Source organism: Mesitornis unicolor, unplaced genomic scaffold (genome assembly GCF_000695765.1).
Source record: "Mesitornis unicolor isolate BGI_N332 unplaced genomic scaffold, ASM69576v1 scaffold15329, whole genome shotgun sequence".
Taxonomy (NCBI): domain Eukaryota; kingdom Metazoa; phylum Chordata; class Aves; order Mesitornithiformes; family Mesitornithidae; genus Mesitornis; species Mesitornis unicolor.
The window spans coordinates 1-26,693 of NW_010208077.1; the positions used below are offsets into that span (position 1 = coordinate 1).

General features: G+C 37.2%; 1 protein-coding gene across 1 annotated transcript; it reads left to right on the top strand.

Moving 5' to 3' along the window:
• Window positions 1-1,578: 1,578 nt before the first annotated feature.
• Window positions 1,579-26,233, top strand: PAXBP1 (PAX3 and PAX7 binding protein 1). The gene is made up of 18 exons (XM_010192361.1): window positions 1,579-1,639; window positions 1,694-1,822; window positions 3,345-3,521; window positions 4,803-5,024; window positions 5,665-5,768; window positions 7,242-7,462; window positions 8,414-8,603; window positions 13,375-13,498; window positions 15,743-15,842; window positions 16,260-16,375; window positions 18,706-18,905; window positions 19,516-19,660; window positions 19,820-19,941; window positions 20,685-20,761; window positions 21,022-21,088; window positions 22,686-22,832; window positions 23,214-23,368; window positions 25,569-26,233. The coding sequence occupies exons 1-18, from the start codon at window positions 1,579-1,581 to the stop codon at window positions 25,684-25,686; spliced, it is 2,475 nt and encodes an 824-aa protein (XP_010190663.1). The 3' UTR covers window positions 25,687-26,233.
• The last annotated feature ends 460 nt before the right edge of the window (window positions 26,234-26,693 follow it).

Below are 26,693 nucleotides of genomic sequence, written 5' to 3' on the forward strand. Positions count from 1 at the left end.
ATGGAAGGGGACCCGGGGCTGGGCAGCCTGCCCCAGGCCTCTGCCCGGCGACTGCGCAGCCCCCTAGTCCCCCAAAAGAGCAGGACGCTTGTTGTGTTTATTATGTGACACGGGTGTGATGAGAGGTCGGATAAGAGAGGGAGAGTCCTGGTCGGAGGGAAAGGTACCGAGGCAGGGATGCACGGGCAGGGGGCGCCCCATCGGCAGGACTGCGCTCCTTTCCCGTGCCCAGCCTGGCTCCTGCGAGGCCAGCGTGCTCCCAGCACCGGGGTAATGTCCCCGCAGGTTTAATTCTGGTTTAGCGGGGTAGGTCGCCTCCACTTTGATATTGTTAGTGGCTGACTGGCCTGGCTTTTGTATCCCTGTTGCGCTCACTGCAGCTGGGTGCAGGCTTTAGCCTGACCTGGGGTTGTGTGGTAGCAGGTACTAGGCCTAGTGCTCATGCAACCCACCCATTGTCCCTGTCCCACCCCCCTGAACCTGCAATGCTGGTTTGAGGGGCATCTTTCCTGAGACTTTATGTCGAGTTCGTTTCCCTGTGATGTGGCTGGTGTTCACAGGTCACCTCGAACCGCCTGCTGTCCTCATAACTGCATGTGAAGCCCCTGGTGTTGCAGAGTTAGTTCATCCAGCTGTCCACGAGGTTTATTAGATTAACTTTCACAAATAATGGAAAAAATGGTTGAGCAGTTTCTGGGCTTCAGCTTTTGGAAAAATAGCATAGTGCTGTTTACAGTGTTTAAGCCAGTGATTCTGCTGGGTTCCAGCAGGTATTGCACTCATGAATTGGTCCGTTCAGACTCACATAATGCAATTATGGATAACAGTTATTACATACTAAAACTGATAAAAAACCACTCCTCAAGCCCCAGAGTCAATTGCATCCAAGAAGTTCAGGGTGAATAAAATTAGGAGTTTATTTTTATGATACCTTTTGTCAGCAGGAGTGTTAGTATACGTTTTGAATTTTCTTAGAAGGAATTCCCTTGTAATCACTGGAACTTGGATTCTAAGTCTAGTGATCTGAAATCTTGAAAAGAAATACTGGAAATGTGGAATTGCACTATAGACTAAAAAAAAACCAGACCAACCAACCCATCAAGCACGTGTAGATTTCCTGCATCAAACTTTGATTTATTTTTTTTTTCTGTGCTATTTAGTTCTTTAACTTATTGCATACCATTTGGTAGGTTGTAGTGCTGCAGACATTTGAACTGGCAGTACAATCAAAACCAGCCATTCCCTTACTCATTAGTTGTCTGTTTGTGTGGCTGTGAAAAGGCTGTTGACCCAAAATGCTGTGGCTTCATATTGTTTTCTTCCAAGTTCATGGTCACAGTGAAGGACCAGCTGAAGTGTGTGTGTTTGTTGGTTTGGTTTTTTTTAAAAATATTACTGTAGTCAGATATAAGCAGGCCATGTGTATACACTTTTGTGTAACTTGTGCCTTGCTTTTCTGTGGTGATGCTGCAAGCGGGATGAATACTCTTGAAAATGACTGCAAAAAGATGAGAGAGACATGAACCCATGTGAAAGGATATGGGACTGGTTTGGTTGCAACAGTGCAAATGCGAAGTCATGACAGATTTTGTTAGTGGCATTTGTCAAGCTCTAGGTAGAGAATTAAAAGATTTAATAGGTAAGTATAGTTCTTGGCAAGTCTAATGTAATGTTTCCAACTTCTCTTTTAAAGAAACTGAAGAAGTTTTTAAAGTGAAGAAATCAAGTTACAGCAAAAAGATTGTAAAGCAGTTGAAGAAGGAGTACAAAGAAGATCTTGAAAAATCAAAAGTTAAAACAGAGGTCAATTCTCCAACAGATGGTAATTGCAAAACTAACAGTAACTTTTGTAATGGCAAAGATTAAGTATTGTAAATGCAGACTAGTTGTTTTCAAGATGAATTTAGTCTTTTTAGAGGATTTAGCATTTAGAACAAAAGTAAAGCATGCATTAAATGTGTGCATTTGAACCTTACAAATGCCGCTCTGAAGCTGGTAGAGAGTTCTTTGAAATGGATGTAGAAGGATGAAACTTCTCAGCTACGTATATGGTTGTCAGTACACCTCAGTAGTTTCTCTATTTCAGCTTTGTTCATGTCATATGAGTTTCTTCCTATTGAATTAGGAAGAAATTAAATTGGTTTAGAACTTTGCCCAGTGTGTATTTAACGGGGTGTGTCCTTGTAATACACCTTCTCAAAAAGGAAGATTTTGGGCGGAGCAGAGTGGTGGTCTTTTCTATTAAGTAAATTACTCAACAGCTGCCTGTTTCAGGATCTGGACCTTAGATTAGACTTGATCATTAAGATGACAGGATGAAAGTGTTGGAGCAGAAGGGTCTTTTAGCAATGTACAGTCCTCCAGAGCTTGGAATAGGGCCTGGGATTTCAATTTCATTGTACTTCTGCTATTGGTTTTTGGAAGCTCGTTGGTAAAGTGTCATGATTCCTTTTCCAGTTAGGATTTTGTGTAGAGTAATAACCTACAGCTGTATGAGCACAAGTTGAGAGGCTTATGATCTAAAAATTAAAATTATATAGCTGAAGCATGAGAGTTAAACGTGATCCCATGCAGAAAATGGCCCCTTTAAAAGTTAATTAAATTAGTCTTTTAAAAATCTTAAGGATTTTTTAAAGGTTTTGTCTGCATTTAAAAAGCCTCCAAATTTTTTCCTATTAGAATCTCTAAGTTGTCTGTGCAGTGGTACAGGGCAGGAACAGAGACAGAAATGATTGTGTGTGCTTATTTTCTGTTTGTGTGGTTTTGTTATGGTACAAAGACCTCATAGCTGCTACGGAGTCAGGAGTCTGGATTCTCTAAACAAATGCTAAAGTCTGAAATCTCATAAATGTGCAGCTTGGGTTGGATGGCTGGATTTAACATGCATTTTTTGCGTAACATTTGTACCTGCTGCCAGTGTCTGTATGTTACCCCTCTAATATTGGGTGATGTTACACCCTAGCCCTAGAGTAAAATGAAGAAAAGTGTGCTTTTGAAATGTCTGTTCTTGTGGAAAAACTTGGTGTAACGCAGACATTCCTTTCTAATTACATACATAAAAGACTGTGTGAAGGTTGCACATATGATCTTTATTGAGTTCCCTCGCTTTTTAATACTTGGCAATATATAAAATGTTTAGTGGTTGTTGAGATGCCTGCTTTTATTTTGGGAGGATATCAGTGGCTTAATTGCAATTAAGGAGGTGTATTTTACTAGATTTCAAACAATAAAATTACCATTTCACAATTTCTTTTGATTTTTACTTTTGGTTGTTAGACTTTAAATAAATCGTTCAGAGTGATCTTTATAGAAAGAGTAAAACATGGGCTTTGTTGTCTTACCAGTTGAACCACCACTAGAAAAGACAGGGCAGATTAAGGATATAGGTCAAGAAGATGGGACTGCGAACAGTGAGCATGGTGAAGAAGAAATGGAAGTTGAAAGTGAGAAGGAAGACGAGAAAACAAAAGCTGGTGGGGCTTTTTCAAGTGCTCTATCATCACTGAATGTTCTCCGCCCAGGTTGGTTATTGTATTATGTCTGATACGTTAACAAATGCTTTAGCCAGCAGACGAGTGTATTTTAGAGATTAGGAAATGTTTTCCAGCGATATATCCAGCATCTGAGAATTCAGGAGACTGCTATTTTCCAAAGCTGTTCAGTTTTACAAGCCTTATGAGTGAAAATGTTTTACTACAGAGTGCTTCATCTTGATATAAAAAGCAGGAATTTGTCTCTCGAAGTGATGACAAACTGTAAGAAAATCTAGATTTGGAATACGTGATTTAACATGAATTTTAACTACTTTCAATCAAAATTCTGTCTTTAGTTTGAATGTCTCAGTTACAGGTCTGCAAGGTATCTCAAATGTTTTCCCTTCTCATTTTGTCTAATGAGGTTATAATCAGACCCTGAAGCCAATTAATAATTGTTAGCTAGTTTGTGGTAGCCTGTTCCCCAAATAGAATATGTATGCCCTAGGTCCACAAACGTGGCCATATTTCAAGGGAAAAAGAATTTCCTGGTTGATTCCCAAATAATTTTTCCTTTTAGGGGTAATGGCAAAGGGGTGGAATCTGTGTGTTTAAATCTCTAAAGATACTGCTGGCTTGAATAGTGTTGAGTATAAAGAGAATCTGAAATTTGAACTTTTGTGCATGCCTAATGAAAATAGTGGTAAAAGTTATTTGTTTCAAAGGATTTATTTTGGAGGACCATTCTTTGTATGACTTAGATAAGTTGCATTGATTTTGTGCTAGGCATTTTAGATTTTTTTAAATTAGGTCTGCTTTTCTCGTTTCCCTTTGATCGTACAATCATCTTATATTAGCTTTGTCTGGTTTGGTGTCTTCTTATTCTCTGAGCTCTCATAATCTGTTGAAATGGCCAATGATTTTTGTTCCTGCAAAATAAGAAGAGCAGCATCAGGACAAGAAGTGTCATAGTCAAGAACCTAATTTTCTTCCTCTCTTTGCAATAGTCAACTCCTGTAGAAGGCTTCCTCTTCTTTAGGAATGTTTCCCACAGGGACATCAGGCTCCCACTCTTATGGCTCATGAGCTGCTGGAAGCAGAGCCAGACTTTTTGGGAAAGATCCCAGCTTTGAGGGTTTCTGATCAGAAAGTTTGCACGTGCAGCTTGTAAGTTGCTTGCAAATGTTTCTGTGAGCATGGATTTTTTTTCTCTCACATTTTTTGCTGCTTGCAAAGATGATTTGGTAGGGTGGCAGAGATGAGTAATAAGGAGTCATAATACTTGTTTTGTTGCAGTGGTTGTTTAACGGTGCAAACATTTATCCCTAGGAGAAATTCCAGATGCTGCTTTTATTCATGCCGCTAGGAAAAAGCGTCAAATGGCTCGTGAACTTGGAGACTTTACTCCTGTTGACAGTGAACCAGGTAAAAGCCGCCTTGTTCGAGAGGATGAAAATGATGCCAGTGACGATGAAGATGATGACGAGAAGAGGAGGATAGTTTTTACAGTGAAGGAAAAATCCCAAAGGCAAAAGATTGCTGAGGAAATAGGTAAAATCTTTTTAGAAGGACAGCCAATAAAAATAAATATTGTTTTCACTGCAAGTGCTCCCATTCAACATTTTTAAACAACACATTTTTCAAACAACACATTTTTCAAACAGGCATTCATCTGGAGTTGTATTCCATTTCTAAGGAAAAGTACTTCATAATAGAATCTGCATATAAAATTTTGAAGACAAACTGTGTTTCTGTGCTTAGAAGCACACATCTCTATTGAAGCTGCTAGAAAGTTATGCTAAGGACGAATCAGTATTTTTCCTGTACTTTGTTGTTTTGGAAGTATATAGTTGTGAAAAGGAAACCATTAGTTCTTTGGTATAGCATTCTTCTTGCTGACAAGCAGTTAAAATAACCTTTTGGAAAAGGAGAATTAGTAAGATGTATAGGATTTTGCCATTAGACAGTTTTACCAGCAGTTACTTGCAAATTTACCCTTTGGATATTTTAAGTGGAACCTCTGTGGTAATAATTCACAGACTAGTGTCTTTAATTCCTCGTGAAGAGGAAAGGAGGATGCCCTGAGATGTTCACATCTAAGCATGTTCTCTTAGGTTTTTGAATTCACGGCCCTTACTATAAATACATTACCTTCTCCTTTTTGTTACCTGTCTCTTTTACTCATATTAAGGTATTGAGGGAAGCGATGATGAAGCACTGGTGGCAGGGGAGCAAGATGAAGAAATCAGTAGATGGGAGCAAGAACAGATACGGAAAGGAATCAACATACCTCAGGCATGTATTTAGTTGTGAGCTCTCTTTGGTTTGTTTCTGTGTATGTTGGCTAAATCCATTACAAACTTGAGTAGTTTACAGAAGGCCATTTTGTATGAGAAGTTCAGTGTGTAACTTCTGATATTCTTTAAAGAGAAATGAGAGGTCAAATTTTAAGTGTGCAGCAGTATCTGCTTCAGTAGTCTCTCTGTTCTGGGTAGATACTGATTGCTCGTGGTGCTGTTAACCAGCATTTGTTTGCAGCCTAAAACTGAGCTAGAATAGTGTCACTTGGAAGAGACCTCTGTTCTGGTTTATCATTGGGTTTGTAGAGTCTATGTAAACAGTGCATGTTTCTTTGCTATTTCTGTATCTTGTGTTGCAACATAGAGTTGGAATTTGTAGCAAGTTGTGTCCTATGTTGTCAGTACGTTCATAGTGAAGTATAGTTTGGAAAGAAAACCAAAAAAAAAGACCAAAAAACAACATTTCAGCAAAATCAAAACCAAACACACTGACTCTATGTCTATGTTTTAGTGGGACAGAATTTTAGAGTCATTTTTTTGTTGAGGAAAACTGCAATTTTGTAAGGACTGCAACACTCTATTTCTATGGCAACAAAATTGATAAAAACTTTGTTATAGGTTTCAGCTAATACTGTCATGCAGGTTGCCACAGTGCTCAAGGTCTTCAAGGTCTTGAGATAAAGTTGCAGAGGCTAGGGGGAGTGGATACCTAGGGGAGTCAACCCCAAGGTGACCCCAGGCTGACCGATTAATACTATTCATACCATAAACATCATATTCACTATAGATTGGGGAATTTGCTGGGGACAGCCCTCCTATTCCTCCTTCTTCCTTCTCTGCCTCTTCATCTCCCTTCTGCTCCCTATTTCGTGGCTGACATCTTGAGAGGAACTTGTTTACCATCCTAACCCTGAGGCCTATTCCCCCACAATATTGACTGAGTATAACTCTTGTATATTTTATATTATAACTGTTACTAATATTAGATTATCATCATCATTATTTTAAATCTATTTCTATTTCAACCCACAAATCTCCTTTCCTTTTCCCAACCCTCCTCCCTGGGTGGGGAGGAGGCATGGAGTAATAGAGCAATTGTATTGCTGATGACACTCTAAGAACCTATGTCATTCTGTTAGTCTCAGCAAAAATTAGTAGTCCCAAACACTTAGTTATTGTAGGAGTTGTAGGCTAGTTAAAATTGTCATTTAATAACTTGTTATAGGTATAAATATTTAGAATGATAATGATACTAAGAGTTTTCCCATTTAAGAAGTTCCTTCTGAGATAATTTGTTTCTTCTGCCTTAGTTGTTGGAACCTCTACACTTAAATCCACTTCATAATTACATTTTGTAAATGTACTACCCTGAATTTTTTCACTTTATACTATTTGACATGTGAAAGAAAATAAGTTTCTCCTTTCTTTAAAGTCTAATACAGTACAATTGCATGTCTTTTTCCGTTAGGTTCAACCAAGTCAGCCTGCTGAAGTGAATAATCTGTACTACCAGAACACTTACCAGACACTGTCTTATGGTTCATCGTATGGCATTCCATACACTTATGCTGCGTATGGATCATCGGAAACCAAGTCTCAAAAAACAGATAATACAGTTCCTTTCAAAACTCCCAGTAATGAGATGACTCCTGTTACTATTGATTTGGTAAAGAAACAGCTTAAAGACAGGTAGGACAGACCATCTTTTTAGACTTAAAGACCTGTCCCCTAGCTTTCTGTTCCTCAGGCGTCTGTTAGTCTCGGTGAGCAAACACAGAGTTTCATCGCTGGAAAAATACTGACTGACACATCCATTAAAAAAATAAAAAGGCAAACAAAAAAGCTCAAAGTGAAGATGACATTGACACTTTGTTTGAAAATCTCCTTGGATTGCTTCTCTGGAAGTGAAGCTTTAAATACGAGGCCATTGGTCTTGTTGAAGAGAGGTCTGAGTTGCATCTTCTGGACACTGCACAGTCTTGTAGTCAAGAATTGAAAGGCCAGTGTGAGGTGTTTAGCTTGTCAAGTTGTATTCTTCGAAACTGTCAATCAGGTTTTTCCCCTTCAGTAGATGAAGAATTTAAATTTTAGTATATACAGCAGTTTTTTTGGTTTAAACACTGTAATCTGCTTGTCAGGTACGCAAAAGGTCCTACTGAATGAACAACCCAATTGCAGTGAGAAATCTTTTGTAATGAACAACTTGTACTTTAGATGTCTTCAAAATTGGTTTGTATGCCCCTTGTAGTGTAGCAGCCTTTGACAGTGAATCAAGTTAGTAGAGGAATAAGACTGCTTTGTATAAACTATAGTTTTCTCCCTCTTCTGCCCCACCTCTGTAGTTTTTCCTAGTTTTTTTCTTTAGGGCCAGCCTTGCATTATTCTAAGTGATATCAACTCCTGTAAAAATTTGTGGGAGTGGGCAGTGCAATGCAGTCATCGTAGTCTAGCAAATGAATTTAAACCATTAGCCTTGATTACATAGAGAGGGGAGAAAGTGACAGGTGAAAGTTAGCGCATATGTCTTTGCAGTATTTCCCATATTTAGACTTGGTACTTGCACTGTCTATTTAATATCTCGACGGTCTGAAATATATAGACTTTTGGATGTAAATTTGCTATTTATCCGTTGCCCTTCAGGTTGGACTCTATGAAAGAATTGCACAAAGCTAATCGGCAGGAGTATGAGAAGCATCAGCAAAGCCGAGAGGACTCTACCAAGGCAATTGAAAGATTAGAAGGGTCTTCTGGGGGTATTGGTGAACAGTATAAGTTTTTGCAAGAAATGCGAGGGTATGTCCAAGACTTGCTTGAGTGTTTCAGTGAAAAGGTAAGGATGCAAAAACATTCCTCTTTTTTCAAAAAAAAAAAAAAAAAAAGTAGGGACGCTTAGTACATGCCAAACACCACATCTCCCTCTCTTTTTGAAAAAACTCCCCTGAGAACATATTCTTCTAAAGGTTTGGTTATTCAAGGGTTGAAAAGATAACTTTTCGTCATGCTGCTAAGATGCTTATCAAAAACCTCTCTTTCACAGTGTTATAGGTTGCGGACTTTAGATCGCCTAAAACCACTTTTAGATTACGTGTCTTTAGGATTTTGGTAGATATTCTAGCATTTCAACTTTACTCAGATGCTGCTTGTTACTTGTGTGGGATATCAGGTTAACAGAAATAAGGGCTGAGTTACAACATTGCTAGTTTCTGGAGTGCTTTATGAACGCAGTAGCAAAGACTTGTAAGTTTTGTGCATTACTGTAAGCTTCCTCCTGCCAGGCAGTTTCACATATTTCATATTGCTCTAGTGTCTGAAGGAGAAAAGTTTTAAAACTAGTGTAGCTGTCTGAAGACACTCAAACTTTAGAATATACTTTTTTCATATAGTGTGATACTTCTGTATACTTCTAACTTGGAGACTTTGTCTGTCTTATGTTATTCATTATACTTTAATTACTTTCTTTGTTGTAAATATAACAGGAGATCCTGAAAAAAAATATATATATATTTGTATCAAGCACACAGGAGCTATAAAATATAGGTAGCAGTACACAGGCTATTTTATCATTGTCTTCTGACTTGAATACAGTAGTACAGAATCTCCTTAATACTTTAGCTATCAGCATTACTTGAGTAGTTGAAGCAACTGCTTACCTAGCTTGTTAGATGTGGGAGAGGACTATAAAAGCATTCTGGTGGCCAATCGGTTAGATGTTAATTGCCCAGCATTAGTGGTATTGGGAGAAACATGGCTTCAGTCCCGTAAGCTGGAGAATAACGGTGTTATGTACAAACCAGGAAGTGTGGATCAGTTGATTCACTCAGCTGATTGGTTAGTTACCATAGATACTGCTCAGTGAGAAGCAGTATTCCTGAGTCTGCATTGGAATTAGCTGTTAAGGGGTAGTAAAGGTACTTTGCTTTGCAACTTTGTCAGTGCTGGTTGCACAGATACCTAAATTCTTACTTAAAGATAACTTTTTATATTCTTTCTCTGAGATAAATTTGTATTTCAGAAGGCAAGTTAAATATCTGTATCTCTGTTTTCCATTTGCTTTCTAAAGACCTCTTTTTTTTGTGATAGCTGTAAGCCATATCTGGAGGTTCTCTTTGATAGCCTGTGCTGTCTTGTTCAAATATTTTCTTTAAACAAGTTGCTTTAGAATGCACCATTCTGAGTATAAGCCAAGTGCTTTACTGTCCCAAATGTTGTATAAACCAGGAAAGATTACTGTTAACTAATAGTGTAACAATTTCAGTTCAGTTTGTAGGAAGGTTATTGACCTATCTAGCTATACTAGCAAAGAAATCAATTACAGTCATTATACAAGCAAAATAGCTGCTGATAATTTAACAAACAGGCTTGTTAAAGTTGCTTTCTTTACAATATACCTTTGCTTTCCTGGTAGTTGGTCTTTTAAGGATTCTACATCTGGATACCTTCCCACCCTCCCCATACCCCACTTGCCATGCCAGTCCATTGAATTTTTAAGATGTGATTTTTATCATCTCATGCTTCTTAGGGGCATTCACAGACTTTTGCTGTTTTCAGTTGGTGGCTGCTGCAGTACCCGTATGTACAATGAGTTGCAAATATTAGGAGGTGATGTAGTTAGTTTGACAGGAGCATTACACTTATTATGGTGTCCTATATATTTCTCAGTTCTCCTGAGATAATTTGTGTAAAATTTGTTGTAAGATTCAGTGCTTTCAGCATCACAAAAGTACTACGAAATTGAAAACCAGTAGCCCACAGGACAGCGCAATGTTTTCTGAAAAGAAGGCAGGGGAGGACAAAACAAAGTAATAAAATCAGCATCAGTTTTTATTTATATGAAATAACAAAATGCAGCACGACGGTAAATTCTTACTATCTTTTGAATGTAGAGATAAATTACTTCCAGCTTTTTTGTAGAACCTGTGCCCCTAACTACTTTAAATATTTAAAGTGTGTGTTTATAACATGTAATGTACGTAGTTGTTATGATTATAATATAGATAAACATATAATGGGTATCTGTATGTGCAATAACAATATTGTGCATGTATATGTGTGTATATATACAAACACATAGATAAATGAACACATATCCTAAATATGTATAAAGCTAGGTCCCTCCTTATAATTTCAAATACGTTGCTTTGATACCTTCTCTTTATTTTACTAGGACTAGTTGTGGCTATTAGTCAAATTCATATTTGTACTGATCTGAATGACAAAGTGGCTTGCTGAAGAAGCACTAATGGGTTCACGTTATACTTGTCCACTCTAAGCGTCCATTCCCCTAGAATTTTCTTGTATGTTTATTGACTTAGTTTTGGAGAACAAAAAATGTCATCATAAATGAGACTTTCTTCCCGCTACCATCTTAATTCTGCACTTAGTCACCATGCTCAACCCTTCATGACCCTCAGCCAAGAAAAACCATTTTGTTTGTATTCTGTCCTGAAGAGATTCTGAATGTTAGAAACACTTTGCTCGTTGGTAAGGTGCAGTGGAGAGTATAATGAGGCAGCTATTATGCACATTTTAGAAACAAGCAGTAGAAATGCCAGATCCTCTGATCTTCCCCCTCCCCACCATAAATGATAAAACCAATGGAGCAGAAGGTGTTTGCGTGACTTCCTTCACAAGTAATTACATCAAATTATGCTTTCTGAGAAGGCTAGAAAGTGGTAACAGAGCCTTTACATTTTGAATGCAGGGATGTGCAATGGATGGAGAAAGATTAAATTGTTTTGAGCAGATCTTTGACAGCACAATTGGATGAACTGTTGTTTTATCTGCACAAGCAAATTACCAAAACATGCTGCGTGTGTCAGAGGGGGAGTGGAGGTTAAAATTATCTTTGTCATCTAAATGTTCAGAGCACTTTCCTCTTTTCCTCTTACACTGTTTTTAGTGAAAGTGAAGGAAAAAAACCCAAAACACTGAATTTAAGGTATTGAATAAACAAAACACAATTAATGAGGGCTCTAACTTCATAGTAGTTAGTGAAATTGTCAGTCAGTCATCAACCACAATATTGATTACAGAAGAATAACAGCTTGTAAGTCTCTTGTGTTTTAAATGGGAAATATTTTGAGTGGATTCATGTATCTGAATACATAGCTGGCTTTTTTTTCTAATCCTGAGGCAATTATAGAAGAATCTCTAGGGATGCTTTGAAAAGTTTTCATTTACCTTTTCAATATTAGAATTCCTTTGACACATTTAAGAGAAGCTGTATTTTCTACCATACACTGCAGTAAAACTTATCTTTTAAAATTATTCTTTCTGTTTTCAAAATTGCCTTAAATTCTGAATATACACTTCCAGCGCTGGGATATTCCCTCATCCTATTTCTCTCTACTCTGTTTTCTCCAAAAGAAAACTATACGTATTTCAAGTTGGCGCAGAGTTGTTTTCATTTTAGCCCCTGTAACCCAGTTTATACCACAAAGAGCTAATACTTTTTTCCTTTCAGTATCCCCTCTGATGTGTGTGTCATTCTCAGATAGCTGAAATGGCCCTGTAGCTGCAATCTCATAATCTTATATTTTACTGGAGGAGGTTCTTCAATAGGTGCTGAGTCACACTCTAAATTACATCAGGAAACAATTTCTGATTTTATCTTTTGTTTTGGAAGAAAATTAAATAAATCTTGGATGGTAGGTAGCAATGAAATATTGGAGCTAAAAGGCCGGAAGACTGTGGATTAAGCATATGTCTCAGAGGTAAGGAGGATATGGCTTAAGTGTTCATACCAAAAGGACTTGCCTTTCCAAATTAAGAGATTGTGTAAAGTTTTGTATTTGAGTATTTATAATAATCTATTTTTAACTTGTCCCAGGAAGTGAATTTTTGCAACAGCGAGCAGTGAATCTGCTACTTAATGTCAGGAAGTGCCCAGCTGTTATAACATCATCTATTTTTGTTATAGTTGCTACTGAAATTTAAAAAGTGGCAGGTCTGATCCAACTTAAGTCTGTATCGTTCAGAGGTTATACTTAATGCATAACTTGCATAAATTGTAAAATTTTAATTTTAATAATAGGCTAGAGTAACATTTTACCAGTTTGAATTACCTGTTGGTATAATATGTTTATGTACTGTTTTATTGCATTTCAATAATAATATTTCAGCCTGTGCTAGTAAGAGTTGCTGATTTCAGGAGCTTAGATTCATGTTTTGTTTTTCTCACTGTATACAGTCAGGTTGTCTTCTCATTAGAGTAGTTCTACATTCTTATTCAAAGATAGGAAACATTGACGTCTGAGAAGTGTAAGCACTGTAACATAATATGTAATGCACTTGGTAGAGAAAACAGTACTTGAAATAACATTTCACACTCTGAAATGGTAATCTTACTGTGTAGACTCATTCAGTCAACAGAAGTTCCTTTCAAAATGCTGTTGCTACGGTTGAAAGCTGTCCACATTGTTAAATGCATGCATTTTCTTCATGTTGAAATATTTACTGGCCCAAATGAGACAAATGGGTAAAAGGAAACAGTTTGTGCTGCTAGAAGTACAGTGACAGCATTGTGCTTCGGAATAGGATGGTACCCCAGAAACTAAGCACCTGAAGAATTTGATATTACGTAGTGTGTTGTATTTTTTCAGGTGCCTCTGATTAACGAACTTGAATCTGCAATGCACCAGCTGTACAAACAGCGAGCTTCCCGCCTTGTCCAAAGACGACAAGATGATATTAAAGATGAATCTTCGGAGTTTTCAAGCCATTCAAGTCAGTCCATCTTGAAGGTTTTTATTATTCATTAAACAACCTTGTTTACTTAGTATGGCTTAATTGAAATGTAAATTTTTGAAGTATGACTGTCTTAAAGTTTATCCTTACTCTTGAGATAGGCAGAAGCAAATTTAGATAAAAGTTCTGTAATCTGTTTTGATTTAAACTCAAGGCCGCTCTAACTCTGACTTCATCTCTCCTTTCTGTTGCTCTTAACTATGTTTTTCTCTTTCCTAGCACTGAAAATGTATGTATGGGGGCAGTCGTAGTAGTGGTAGCATGGGACTCCTGATTTTCCTCTTATGTTAGGACTTTTTATCTTTTTTTTTTTTTAACTTCCTTGAATCTATACATTTCCTGTAACACCTACAGTTAATTCTGTACAAAGCCAGAAGCACTGGGCTAGAGTTGAGTTCTGTCTAATGCTCTATTTTTTAGGCAGCATAAGTATTTCATTTCAGACACTTTACTGGTAAAGCTAAGGAACTGGAAGAGACTGGTGGCATTGCTAAAAATCAGACTAACACAAAGTGACCTGTATGAAATACAGCTTACAATTAGCCAGTTTAATAGCTGCTTTTAGTGTGAGTGCGCAGAGCGGTTTTCTTGTGGTGATTACTCTTCTGTATGTAAAACTCTACAAAAGTATAAATATTAACTTGGATGGAAATATACGTTCCTTGGAGGAGGTTTCATTCAGCACGTTAAATGATGGGTAACATTTATTAATAGTAGTCATCTTTCTGCTTTGGAGAACTTCTATTTTTAAAAATGGTTTCCTGGTCTGTTCTATTACTGACCTAAAATGGTATAATAAAAGCCATTTCCTATTGTGTCACAGTGGGTCCAGAGATGAAATTTTGTTAACACTGTTGGATAGAACTTACTGAGGATGGAGCATTAGGGCGGTTAGCATATGTACTTCCGTTAGACTTTATTTGGAGACCCAGGCATCGCATGTGGGCCATGCAGTTTCACCATGAAAACACTGTTGTGAGACCTAGAAACATACTTCCTAAAAGAAGCTGAGAATGGATTATTTTAGGCTAGAATTTAACAATGCGGTGGGAATAGCTGTCATTGTCAAGGCTGGGTTTTAAAGAGATCTTATTTAGTATCTGAGAGTTTTGAGAATGAATTTCACTGTGTCTAAAAATAGTTCAGTTATGTCCCTCAAATTATCACAGAAACTAGGAATTGATGCCAGCCTTTGATTTGATGTGTGTTGGGGACGTAGACGATCTGCTTTTCTTTGTACAGTGTCAGAACACTAAAGGTCTAGAAGGGAATTTAAGTTTGGCTGCCAACTTGTGCTTTACTTTTCTGTAAAGACAAGTGTCTTGGCATCAAATAGCATTTTAAAAAATTGGACAAACAGTAGCTTCATCTGCCTGTTAATGCTCTTAGTAGTTCTGGTATAGAATTGGAATACTGGCACAGATCATCATTAATATTTTTAAAGATAGATTTGTAAATAGATTTAGTTAAAATATGTAAATTGACTCCTGAAATTTGGGTAGGCTTTAGTTTAAATTTTGATCTTTGTATTTTAGTGGGTGGACTTAAGCACTGGCTGACATTCAATCCACTTTAAAAAATGTACGTGAAAAGGATGAACTGGAAACCCTCTTGGGTCTGCCTGCTGGTTGCTGATCAGCTTCACTGGTTAGCTGTGTTGTTTTCAATAATCGGGAACATCCATAATGAATCACAACTTTAAAAGAGGAGGGGAGATGATTTATTTTTGTGTAGATTTTTGATGTGTTAAACTTTAGGCAGTCTGAAGCATGTAAAATAAGGAAACACTATGACTAGAACTCTGAAATATTCTTGCTCTGGTGACTCTTCTCTGCCTTTCTTTTTGTTTGTTTTCTTTTCAAAAGTTACACGGTGAGTGTGTTTGTGTAAGGAGGACCTTTTGTCTTGGAACATTGCATTTAAACAATTCCTGTTTAAACTATTGACTTTTATATAGTTGGGCACTGTTGTGAGAGGAATAAGAGTGAAGTATGGTGAAAACCATTTGACATTTAAGTGGAGATTTTTCCAGACTCCACTACTTCCTCTTTTAACCTCTACACTTGCGAATTCAGGCTTCTGGGTGCATCTTTTTGATACTTCGACTTTTTACTTCAAATTACACTTAGTTTAAAGTAGGTAAAAGGCTCTTATGAAACTGCCTACAACACATTTATATAATTGGAGATGAGCATTTTAATTTTCATCAATGTAATTTTACAGATAAAGCACTGATGGCACCAAATCTTGAATCTTTTGGGCGAGACAGAGTGATCTATCAAGAACAAGTCAAGCGTCGGACTGCAGAAAGAGAGGCCAGAAGGTAGAGTATTGAGATTTCTTGTCCATTAGGAGTCTGTGTTCCCTGCTTGCAGAGTACAGTTGTCCTGTGTGATGTACTAATGTAAGCAGCAATGTTTGCTCTTTTTTTGCAAAGGGAAGAAAACACTTTGGCTGGGTAAGGGTATACAAAACAAGGCACTATTACATGATACAGATTTAAAATCACTAAAAGAAAGCATAGTAAACCTATTCCATAGCTATATGGACTCTGCTGGTTTCTCTTCCTTCCACTATTTGAGGCAGCAACATAGTGACACGTTTGAGGTGGTGACACAGCGAAAGTGTTTTTCCAACCTGTAATTCCTTGCATGAAAAGTTATGACAAGTTTAGGTGGGTCTGTTCATTGAATAGGGGAGAAAAAAATAATAGCTGTTTTATGCTGCTGATCCTTTTCAGAGCTCGTCGTAGACAAGCAAGAGAGCAGACTGGGAAAATGGCAGATCACCTTGAAGGCCTTTCCAGTGATGATGAGGAAACTTCAACGGATATTACAAACTTCAACCTGGAGCGAGGTTGGAAAAGCTACTGAGGCTTTATGTAAATACAGAAAGTTTGGCAGGAAAAAAAGTTGATCCAAATGCAGCACTGTCCGTATATTTCACTGTATCTTCAAGAAAGTTTAGGAACTGTTCCTTGCTGGATCATCAGTGTGACCAAAACAGTCTCTTTAGCCCAACCTGTTGTGCAGCTTATCCTTACACCATCCCTAGTGAGATTCTTTTTATTTAATTCAAACATTCTTTTGCTGGCAAGCAGTAAGTTTTTGTTCCTTCAGTGGATACTAAGTCTTTCTCCTAATTTCTAATGTGGTTTATCATTCTTCAAATATCTGTTTTGCATGCAGAATTCTGAAATCCTCAGTGCTTTAGAAACCATTTTGCTTGTTAGGAAGTATTTTCTGGGGTTTTGCATAAGCATCTAGAAATGCAATGGCAAAAATTTTGTAGAGTCTTGTTACAGCCTGGCAGACTTTGCAGGTGACAGAAAGCAACATTGAATGCAAACATTGCAAAAAGATCTTGTGGTGTTGACTTGACTTGAAATTCACCTGCAGTTTTATGAGGGTTTGCTCAAAGTAACCATTATTATGCAGTTATGCATAACTCTAAGCAGTAATTGATGTTGTAAGTTAAGCTAATGCTTCTAAAGCACTGGGAGAACTGCAGGAAACATGAGATTTGGGGAAGTATGGGTAGTTTGATGGAACAATCATCTTTTACAGCAGCAGTTAAAATAGAAACAGTTCCAGTGGTTACTGTGAAACCACTAGTGAAGAAAGTAGAACATCACTGTAGTAATCCTGTTACCTTCTCATTTTGAATCTGAGTACAATTATCATTCTAATTAAAGAGAATTTAATCAGATTAGGAGGAATGTGGAGAAAGGGAGCAGCAAGGATCATATATATACGTTGCTTATGTTGTGTGTGAGGAGGGATTAAACAGTTTTGGTCTCTTCAGCCAGGAGAATGATGTTGACTTTTCGCAGTATGAGAGCTAGGGGGCATGAAATGAAGTGATAGGATATGTTTGAAGTAAACAAGTCACTTGCCACAGAGGGTTTAATAAAAATGCCAAAGTCATTGCTGTAGGTAGTTGTGAAGGCCTAAAGTATAAACAGGTTAAAAAAGCAATTAAATGAACTGTCTAACACTTGGATCTTTCAGAAGTGCAGTTTTCACACCTTTAGTTGCTGACTGATTTACTAAAGTTCTGGATGCAGGGAGAGTGCTCTTTGATATACAAAATAACTGTTTAGGGTTGTTAGGTGCTATCATTAACTTTGCTGAGTTAAATGGTCTAGATTAAAAATTCAGTGTGTCTAAATTATTCTTTGTAACTTGGTACTTCTATCTGTACAAAAGCCTTTTGTAGGAGTTTCATCAGTTTCTGAGTAAGCATAGTATTTCTAAAGCTTTTTTTTATCATTCATAGCTCTTGTGTTGGTCCAGAATTGGCAGTGAACTATATGGAACAGAGGCATGCACTTTGGACCTGCTGACTTTATTTGTAGCGTCTCTTCCTTGATCCCAGTGTGAGAAGTGTGTTTATATGACATAATCTCTTGTTCCCTCAGCCCTGTCTCTGCCTGCTGCGTGTACTAGTTTTGTTAGTTGTGTGTAGGTTACTGCTGTAATTGAATATTTAAAACTGTGGCTGCAGCAAAAGGGATTGATTAAAATGAAACTAACCCTGGGAAGTAGAAAAGCTGAAGGGAAAATAAATAGATAGAGAAAAAGTTTTGGACTCCATAGAATATTTTATATTATATATAAATACAAAAACATCTAAGGAAGGTGCTAAGGGATTGTAATGGTTGTCCAGTGCTAACAGCCACGTAATGCTTAGCTGTTTAGTGTGGTGTCTGCTAGGACCCACTCTGTCTGAAGTGCCGATTCAGTTGGCTTACCTGAGGTGCCCTCCTGTACTTGCACTTGGATGAGCAAAGTTGTAGAATAATTTGGGTTGGGAGGGACCTGGAGATCAGCTGCTGCAAACTGCCGTGCAAAGCAAGGCCAGAGTTGAATTTAGACCCACACTGTTCTCTTACCTGTATGAATACAACCCAATTCGTCACCAGTCCGGTGTCTGATAACTGAAAAGAATTGTGTGAAATGTTAAAAGCAAGACCTGTGATTAAACAATGTATTGGAGAGCGCTCACATGCTCACATTTTTATTGCTTTGTATATTTGTGGCAGAAGTAACAGAACTTGTAAAGGTGATAGGTTTTCGGTTGTGTTGACAGGAGCTAGCTTATGCCCGTGAGCATCAAAGCCTGTCTTGAAAGAGGTATTACAGGGAATAGGTGATTAACTTATTGCTACTTTTCTCCCTCACCAGATCGTATATTGAAAGAATCCAGCAAAGTTTTTGAAGATGTTTTGGAAAGCTTTTACTCAATTGATTGTATTAAGTCACAGTTTGAAGCTTGGCGCTCAAAGTATTTTGCTTCTTATAAGGATGCTTACATTGGCCTCTGTTTACCAAAGCTGTTTAACCCTCTAATCAGACTTCAGCTGCTTATCTGGACTCCTTTGGAGGTAAGGTCTCATGCAAGCAACTTCTATGTAAGCTTTTATATAGGGGTTGTTTCATTAGATTTAGTGACTGTGTGGTTGTAAAATTAATTGGTTCAGTTGGCTGACTTACGGAAAATTGAGCTTGCTCCCCATCCTCTCTCAGATTTTGTTTAGGTTGACCATGTTACATTAATCTGACCTGTGATGGCATAATTAGTAGTGTCCAGGCAAAGAGGCAGAACATTTTCTTCTCAGGAATCAGGCTTGCCTGTGTTTCTGGAGGAAGTAGTATTAATGCTTCAGAAGTAGGGGAGACAAAGCAGGAGTTGAAGTAGTTCACCCATCTTCGTGCCAGATTAAGAGATAAATTGGTCTTGAGGCACTATATCTTTTTTAATTATTATTTCCGTTGCAGGTGAATACTTGGCACATAGACAAAAAAGACTAGATTTTTGAGTTGTTACTGTGCTCAGCTGCTGCTTACCCTGCCTGCTTAGTATGCTTGGTAGACTGTTTTAAAGTAGTTTTGTTCTGGTTTGTGGGTTGTATGAACTTGCATATATTAGACTTCTTTTTTTAACGTGTTGACTTAAATCTCTGTCACATCTAACCTCAATTCTTTCTTTATTAGGGCAAGTGTCGAGATTTTGAGACTATGTTGTGGTTTGAATCATTGCTGTTTTATGGCTGTGAAGAACAGGAGCAAGTGAAAGATGATGCTGATATTTCACTATTGCCTACCATTGTAGAGAGAGTTGTTCTTCCTAAATTAACAGGTATAGTCTTAGGAAGAAAATGGGGTAAAATGAGTGTGTGTGGAAGTTGGTGCTTCTTTGTGCTTTCAGTTTTTACTGTTTTGTAAATTGCTGACTGACTGTCTTAGTTACCTGTATTTGAGTGTTTGCAAAGTGAGGTAATCCTTCAATCTCTTACAGTGATTTCTGAAAATATATGGGATCCTTTTTCTACAACACAAACATCTAGAATGGTAGCAATTGTACAGAAACTAGTAGATGGATATCCTTCAGTTGTGAATGCAGAAAACAAAAATACACAAGTAAGTTGTTTTTTCTTAAACATCTTGCTAAGGATATTTGAATACATTTTTAATGCACTATATTGGAGAACACAGCATGCTTAGTGAGGAGCAAGAAAGAGAATTTTGCAGTTATTTTATGCTCTGCAGCCTGAAGTCAAGTACAGTGATAAATTGAGAGGAGGAACTTGGAGAAGTCTCCCCAAAATAGATGAAAAGAGATACCAAATGTATTAAGATTTGTTGTTCTGCAGTTTTTGCTTTAAGTGTCAGCAACAGATAGTCAGGCTCTTGTTTTTTAGGTCTTTGTGACCTTTTCAAATGTATTGCCTTGAAATCTGATTGCTTTACTTGCTTACCTTCTCCGAATACAAGAACAGATTTTGCAAGTTCAGGTGCTGTATCTAATCCAATGTACACACTGCCTTTAGAATAATGGAAGATAGGTCAAAGTGCACGTGTATGGGGAAGTTAGCAGACGATTAAAAATTACAAAAGCCCTGACCTCACAGTAGTTAATTGTGTAGCCAAGTTTAACCATGCAGTAGTTCCATTGCCTTCAGTTTTTACTGAAAGTGTCAAGCTTCAGCTCTGTTAATTATTATAGGCTTCTCTAAGACTTTATTTATATGTGTGCTTAAGTACATTAAGCGCCTTTTACTGTTAGGGCCACGGACCTTCTTTGTTGCTTTGAAAATCAGTTTCTGAGTGGTTAACTACTAAGCAGTGCTTTTAACACATTTTAAAAAATGTATCTGTTTCAGATGCTTTTAAAGGCATTGTTGCTAAGAATGAGGAGAACACTAGATGATGATGTATTCATGCCCTTATATCCAAAAAAGTAAGTTTGCTTTCAGCAATGCTATTAGACTTTTATTAGCAAGTCGATGTCTTCTGTCCATAGTTGACAGGGGTTTTTTCCCAATATGGTTCACTGGCTGGATACAGGAGATCTTTCATTATGCTGTGAGGATGTAGCAAAGACAAGCAGGATGGAAGGGAGTATTTATAGAAATGAACTGTATGTGGGAAGGAGGAAGCCAGCAAACTCCAGACAGAGGTGGTCTTGGTTGCTCATTAAAGAAATCTCTTACTTTCCAGCGTCTTAGAAAACAAGAACTCTGGTCCCTATTTGTTTTTCCAACGTCAGTTTTGGTCCTCTGTTAAGGTAAGTCAGTACATACATCCAGTAAATCTTTGGTCTAGACAGCGTAGCAATAGAATTCTCTTCAAATTTGTGGAAAATGGTAGATGGAAATTGCTTTACCTTTAGTTGAAGAAATTTAAATTAGGATTTGTAGTCTTTGATAATAGACTGTGCCCTCTTCAAAAGATTGCCAGGTGAAAGCACCATCTTTTTAACTTGTACGTTGTGAGTTTATTTAGTGTACTCAACCTAGGGGTTTTTTTTTTAATGTCATTGTGCTTGTCAGAATAAAATATGATGCTTTTATTTCACTTACGTGGGAATGAGAAAGCTTGGTTTGTATTTATATATATAATGAGAATCTTCATGAAAATAACTTGGCCCCTTTTGGAATGCTTACTGTTATATGTAAAGTATAAGGGCATTTGTAATCTTAGTTTAATTGAAATTATAAAGAGTGTGTAAGAAAAAGTCTGTGTGTGGAATGTGCAGTACAGAGTTTGCAAAGGTCTGTAGGAAGCTATGGCCATTGTAGTTCTATTTCCAACAAAAGGCTGAGAAAAAAATTAATTCACAACTAAACAGGACAGTAAAGTATGAGACCCAGGTTGATTGAGCTGCTGATCTCCATGATCGTGCAAACAGAACTCTTATCTGGAATTTTCTATTTAAATTGCAGCAGTGAGGGAGACTGTATTCTGAAGAGGTTTGCAAACACTTTATTTAAAATATTTGGCCCTGAATTCTTTCACTTAGAAATAAAAATCAACTTCGTAAATGCTGTCTAGAGCAAAAAATGCACAAAACTCATTTATGCTGCTGTTAAAAGTGAAACAGATTGCTTATTTAAGGGCTTGTGTCTTATAAGAGTGAAATTGCCTGCTTCTGGCAGTATTTATTGGAGCTGGGGCAATTTAGAACTATGCATGCTGTTACCACTGTTATATTTTAGGGAAGCATTAAAAATACAGCACTCTTGCGCTAGCAAATCAGTTATAGCATCACAGACAGACAGAAATAGAAGCTGGGAGGCAGGCGCTCGTTGGCTGTTTCCTGATGCTCTGCCCCAGCAGTAAACTGCTGGTTGGCGTGCGTTTGTACGAGCCTGGCAGCGTTTCTCCACAGGCCATGCTAGGCCAGTGAGGAAGAACAGCTGTACGGTTGGCTTAGCAGCACTCCCCTGTGACACTGTCTGTGCCTCTTGTGTCAGCGTGCCTTGGAAATAAGGGTATGCTGACAGCATACCTGGGGATTTTGTTGACAAGGGGGCTGTGAATTTACCCCCGTATGGCATATGCTTGGCCTCATTTGGCATGACACTGACATCAGATTTTGAGAACAAGATGGCATAAAACTTCAGGGGATTTCTGGGGTTTTTTTCTCCTGATTTCTTGTGGAAAACATGAGCATAGTTGGAGTGGAGATTGTTGTATGAGAATTCATAACACTTAAGACTGGTACTTCATGAATTCTGAATAGTTTTGATACTAACAGAAGGCGTTTTTCCACTGCTTACCTCGGCCATGCTGTTGCATTTGAAGAGGTTCTAGAGTGTTTGATCAATTTCCTGGTTTCAGTACATTTTTAAGTACTTATTTTCCCTGTGTTGTATTTTCAGTTATTAGGAAACTTTCTCCAGTGGTATGGAATCCTTTCAAACAAAACTCTTCAGGAACTGTCAATAGATGGTCTGCTAAATAGATACATTCTTATGGCTTTTCAAAACTCTGAGTATGGAGAGGACAGCATTAAGAAAGCTCAAAGTGTAAGTAAAATCCAACAATGTTTAAAATCACATGAAATTTGAGAGTTAAGGAAAAATGTAGTTAAAACTTGAGGTTATGAAATCTTGGCTTTGATAAATCAATATTGTAGTGTCAGTGGAAGAAAAGAGTTGTTTGGGGTTTTCTTTGATACACAAACTAAAGAAAGAAGCTTCTCTGGCTCATACATGTAGATAGTTTAGGTATGGTATACGTTTCAGTGTCTTACTGCATTAATTTTGGATCTTCCCCTGCACTCCCCTAGTTTTACTCAGTTGGACTTTGTCACTGCAATCTTACTTGGTAGACTTCGCAAATCATGTTAGATAACCTCTAAAATTTTGTTATGTTTTGTTTAACTTTCTTTTTCCTGTTATGTCTAGGTGATTGCTTGCTTTCCTAAACAGTGGTTCACTAATCTAAAAGGAGACAAAACTATTTCTCAGTTAGAAAACTTCTGTAGATACCTTGTTCATCTGGCTGATACGATTTATAGAAACAGCATTGGTTGCTCTGACGTAGAGAAGAGAAATGCAAGGTAACTTGTTTTGAGTTACTGCAGTTCCTGCACTGCAGTTCTTGTGTTTTGTGTTATTATGCTGATGCATGCAAACATGGGTAAATATCTTCATACTGCTGCATGTCTTTTGAAACAATGTTGAATTTGAACTTTTAAATATTATGGTACAGTAGATGGGGAGATTTTTAAGGTGTCTGAAAACAGCAACTTCTGGAAATCTTGAAACATTCATAATGCATTTTGCACTACTGCTTAGTGTCGCTGATCCTGGAAAACTTTGTAGTTACTGACTTTGGACTGTTCTACCTTGTTGAGCCTGTTGCAGGGTCTTGCATAAGGGCTTCTAAATTACAAATTGTGCTTTTGTGTACAGTACAAAAGTTCTGGCTTTATTCACACAACCAACAAGGTGAACCTCCCTTACCCCAGATTGAAGATTCATTTTACTTCTATCTGATAACCAGCATAATTAAAAGTTCAGATTAGATGCATAAATGTTACTGCTGGCCAAGTAACCTCAAGTGCTGTGAGTTTATTGTTTTAAGCAATGATAAACTTAAAAGCCAAATCATTGCACTGATAGACAGGAATATAACAAGACTGGAAGGTTGCTTATTCCTGTGCTGTTGCATGAGAAGGAGAGGCTTCAAGGTTGATAGTTCAGTTGTTGTAGCAAACCTGAAACTTGGAAAGATGAACCCTTGCGGCTAGTGTTAGTCATTCCTTCTTGTTGAACTTGCTTCAGCCATTGTTGAGTTACTCTTCAATTATTGATGCTCTCTCGGGTATTAGATCTGCCTCTCGTTTTGATCTTATGCATAGCACTGAAACACAGAGACAGAAATTTCCCTTAAACCGTAGCAGAAAAACCTTGATTAAGAGGTTTGGGGTTTGGTGGTGGTTTTTTTCGCTGGTATCAATTTTTTTACAGTTACCATGTTGGTTATTAGACACTTTTCTGTCTTTAGAGTCACTTTTGGCTGTGGCGTATGAATCATCTCGTTCTCAGAACAATGAGCTTTCTGTCATGCTGGGTTTTGCTCAAACAACTTTTTATCCACTCTGAGGTTATGCCTCAGGACTTTGTGTCTGAAGTGAAACAGCAATGTCACATCCCAATTTAAATTTCCCCATGTTACAAATTCAAAGTGGACTTCTTACTCCTTCTTTTCTAAAACCAAGATGCCTAGCCTAGCATGGTACTGGGATTGAAGTAAAGGAGCTGAGAGAGAATCCAGTAGAGATTAAACTTTCTCTCTTTTGGTAGCTTGTTTCTAAATTTGAAATAACTTTCTTTACCAGCTGAGATGATAACGTGGTAAAACTTTGTATTGGAAGAGAAACATTCAGTTAATCCCTTTTTTTAATAGTGAGTCCTAATTTAATTTCTATCGTCTGTTCTCTTGCTTTTTCCCAGCATTTAACAAATCTGTTGCGATTGTCCCCATTAAGGAGATAAAATAATTCTGCAGCAGAAATACTACTTTTTATAACTGAAGAATGTAATGTATTTTCATCTAAAACCTAATACAGTTGTTTGAAACAAAAAAACGTTAATTTCTTCTGAGGGAAGTGTATCTTTACCTATGTCTGTTGGTGCTGGTTTTCCAAATGTTGGATGCTTTTTTACAGATCAGCTAGGTTCATTTTTAAGATTAATTTTGAACTTGTAATATATTTTGGGAGACTGGTCTAAATTTCATGTCTGTCCTCCTAGCAAGATACCAAAATTGTTCTTGACAGCCAAAGAAGTACAGTCCTCCTAGCAGTTTGTTCCCTCTCAGCTTCCTAGATTGACCTAAGTTGTAATGCAGTTCATTGGTGGCAAGCTTCGTACCTTTCTAAGGTGTGCATTAAAGCATACTCACTGCCTTGGTTTTATTTTTTCTTCCTTTTTGGCTTATACATTAGTTACCGAGAGAGCTGTGACTCACTGCACAGTGCCATAAGTAATCCAAGATTTTTTCTTGAGATTATACTGCGTCTAGTATTAAATGATTGTGTATGATTAATTCCTACTTCCAACATCATTTTTTTCAATTGCAGTACAAAGCTGATAACTCATTTTATCAGACTAAGCAAGTGAAGGAGAAGGTGATGCAAAGTTACCTCAAAATTATTTGCTGTATGGAGTCATAATGCCGTCTTCTGTTGAAATGTTAATACTTGCACATGATTGTTCCATTCCTTTATTGACTTCTCCTGTCTCTTTTTTTAGGGAGCACATAAAGCAGATCATAAAGCTTCTAGCAAGTATCCGAGCATTGGACCATGCTGTGACAGTTGCAAATGATCACAACGTAAAAGAGTTAAAGATTTTAATAGAAGGAAAATAGACTTTTCCGACAACTCGTTTTGAGCTTTAAAACCATTCCTGATGTGTAATTTATGTACATATGTAAAGTTTCTTAAACTGTAAAGTATTGATCTTTGTTTTAATACAAAGTGCATTCTTATATACAGCATCCTTAAAAAAAAAATTGAACTTCTTTGAAAACAAAAATGAAATCCCAAGGTTGTCACATTTCCAGAAATCAGATTTTCCTTAAAGTTTCTCAAAATCTTGTTTACAAAAATACTTTGTACCCATGATCAGTAGTCATCTGCTCTTGTTAATTGTTCCATGGTTAACTGGAATGTGTATAATATGTGTAATACAATGTATGCATATATTTATAACACCATGTTGCTTTCACACTGGATAAAAGATCTTTTACTGTTGGAATAAGTTCTTCATTTGCTAAAAAAATACTTATTTTGACAATAAAATGATCATATTATTGGTCAAAAGGGCTGGCAAGACATTGAAATATGTGAAAATCACTTGAGCTGGAGAGTAGAGATACTTTCAAATGGAACTTTACCTTTAAAAAGCAGCTGTGCTGCACTCAAATTGGAATAGGTAAAAAATTATTTGCATCTAAAGTATGGAGCTCTTAAGCCTGTTCTTAGAAACAAAACAGAAAGGAAAACCTAAATCAATGCTTAATTATTTTTTAATACAGGCATACAATAAGAATTTGTGATTGTTGTGCAGTTATACACAACAGCACTTCCTAAGCCCCAAACACCTTTTGCTTTGTAGAAGTAATAGTTTACCCATGAACTCTGGGCCCTCATTCCTTGTGCAAGTTGGTTAAATTCATTGTTTAAGTCATTTTTTTGTTTTTAATAACTTAAGACATGGAACCTGTTTCTTCTGATTGGTATGGCTAAAGATGTCAAGCGAAATAAAGGTGAAGAAAATTTTATATCCTATGATTTGAAGTATTTATATTGTAATAAATATTCAAACGTTACACTTTCTGCGCAATACCATCTAAGAGTACAGTTTTGCAAAACA

What these genes read in the sequence shown, in the direction of transcription:
- PAXBP1 (XM_010192361.1), top strand. Translation starts at nt 1,579, where the DNA reads ATGACAGATTTTGTTAGTGGCATTTGTCAAGCTCTAGGTAGAGAATTA. An exon ending in AAAGATTGCTGAGGAAATAG is followed by an intron (nt 5,025 to 5,664) that starts GTAAAATCTTTT and finishes ACTCATATTAAG; the next exon opens with GTATTGAGGGAAGCGATGAT. An exon ending in AAGAAACAGCTTAAAGACAG is followed by an intron (nt 7,463 to 8,413) that starts GTAGGACAGACC and finishes GTTGCCCTTCAG; the next exon opens with GTTGGACTCTATGAAAGAAT.